This window comes from Eimeria mitis, genomic scaffold, assembly GCF_000499745.2.
Source record: "Eimeria mitis Houghton genomic scaffold, Emh_scaff4130, whole genome shotgun sequence".
Lineage (NCBI taxonomy): Eukaryota > Apicomplexa > Conoidasida > Eucoccidiorida > Eimeriidae > Eimeria > Eimeria mitis.
In genome coordinates, this window is record NW_013572460.1 from 3,708 (window position 1) to 4,329 (window position 622).

The window sequence follows — 622 nt, forward strand, 5'->3', positions numbered from 1 at the left end:
GGTGTTGCTGCTGATCAGCACAAAGTCTCTGGTGCTGCTGAAGGTCATGAAGCTGCTGCTGCTGCTGCTGCTGCTGCGATTGCTGCTGCTGCTGCAGCATGCGAGCTGCTGCTGCTGCTGTTGCTGCTGCTGCAGCGGCAGCAAGCTGCTGCTGTCGTCGAAAGCAGCAAACATTACAGCAGCAAAATAAAACAAACGACCAGCTGTGTCTCCGATCAGCAGCAAGACAGGCCGCGCTCCATCGCTGCTGCCTGCTGCTGCTGCTGCTGCTGCTGTTGCTGCTGTTGCTGCTGCTGTGATAAACCGCAAGCATGAAATGCCTGCAGCAGCAGCAGCAGCAGGAGCAGCAGCTGCAGCGGCAGCAGCAGCAGCAGGAGCAGCAGCAGCAGTCCCCTTCCCTGTGTCTCCGTATGTCTCCAGCTTCTGCTGCTGCTGCTGCTCCTCGGGTGCAGCAGCAGCAGCAGCAGAACAGGAAGCAGCAGCAGCAGCAGCAGCAGCAGTGCAAGGCGGCAGCAGCAAACGAGCAATTGGCTGCATCGGATGCATTGGGTGACGGCGCCTGCAGCAGCAGCAACAGCAGCAGCAGCAACAGCAGCAGCAGCAGCAGCAGCAGCAACAGCAA

The 622-nt window shown here is 59.8% G+C and overlaps 1 protein-coding gene across 1 annotated transcript in view; it reads right to left on the reverse strand.

Moving 5' to 3' along the window:
- The window catches only part of EMH_0072710 (uncharacterized protein), a gene marked incomplete at both ends in the record, with an annotated part of 3,645 nt that extends 3,099 nt beyond the window's left edge, over window positions 1–546 (reverse strand). Inside the window, one exon of the mRNA XM_013499243.1 lies at window positions 1–546. Within this exon, the coding sequence (XP_013354697.1) occupies window positions 1–546 (546 nt within the window).
- Between the last annotated feature and the right edge of the window lie 76 nt (window positions 547–622).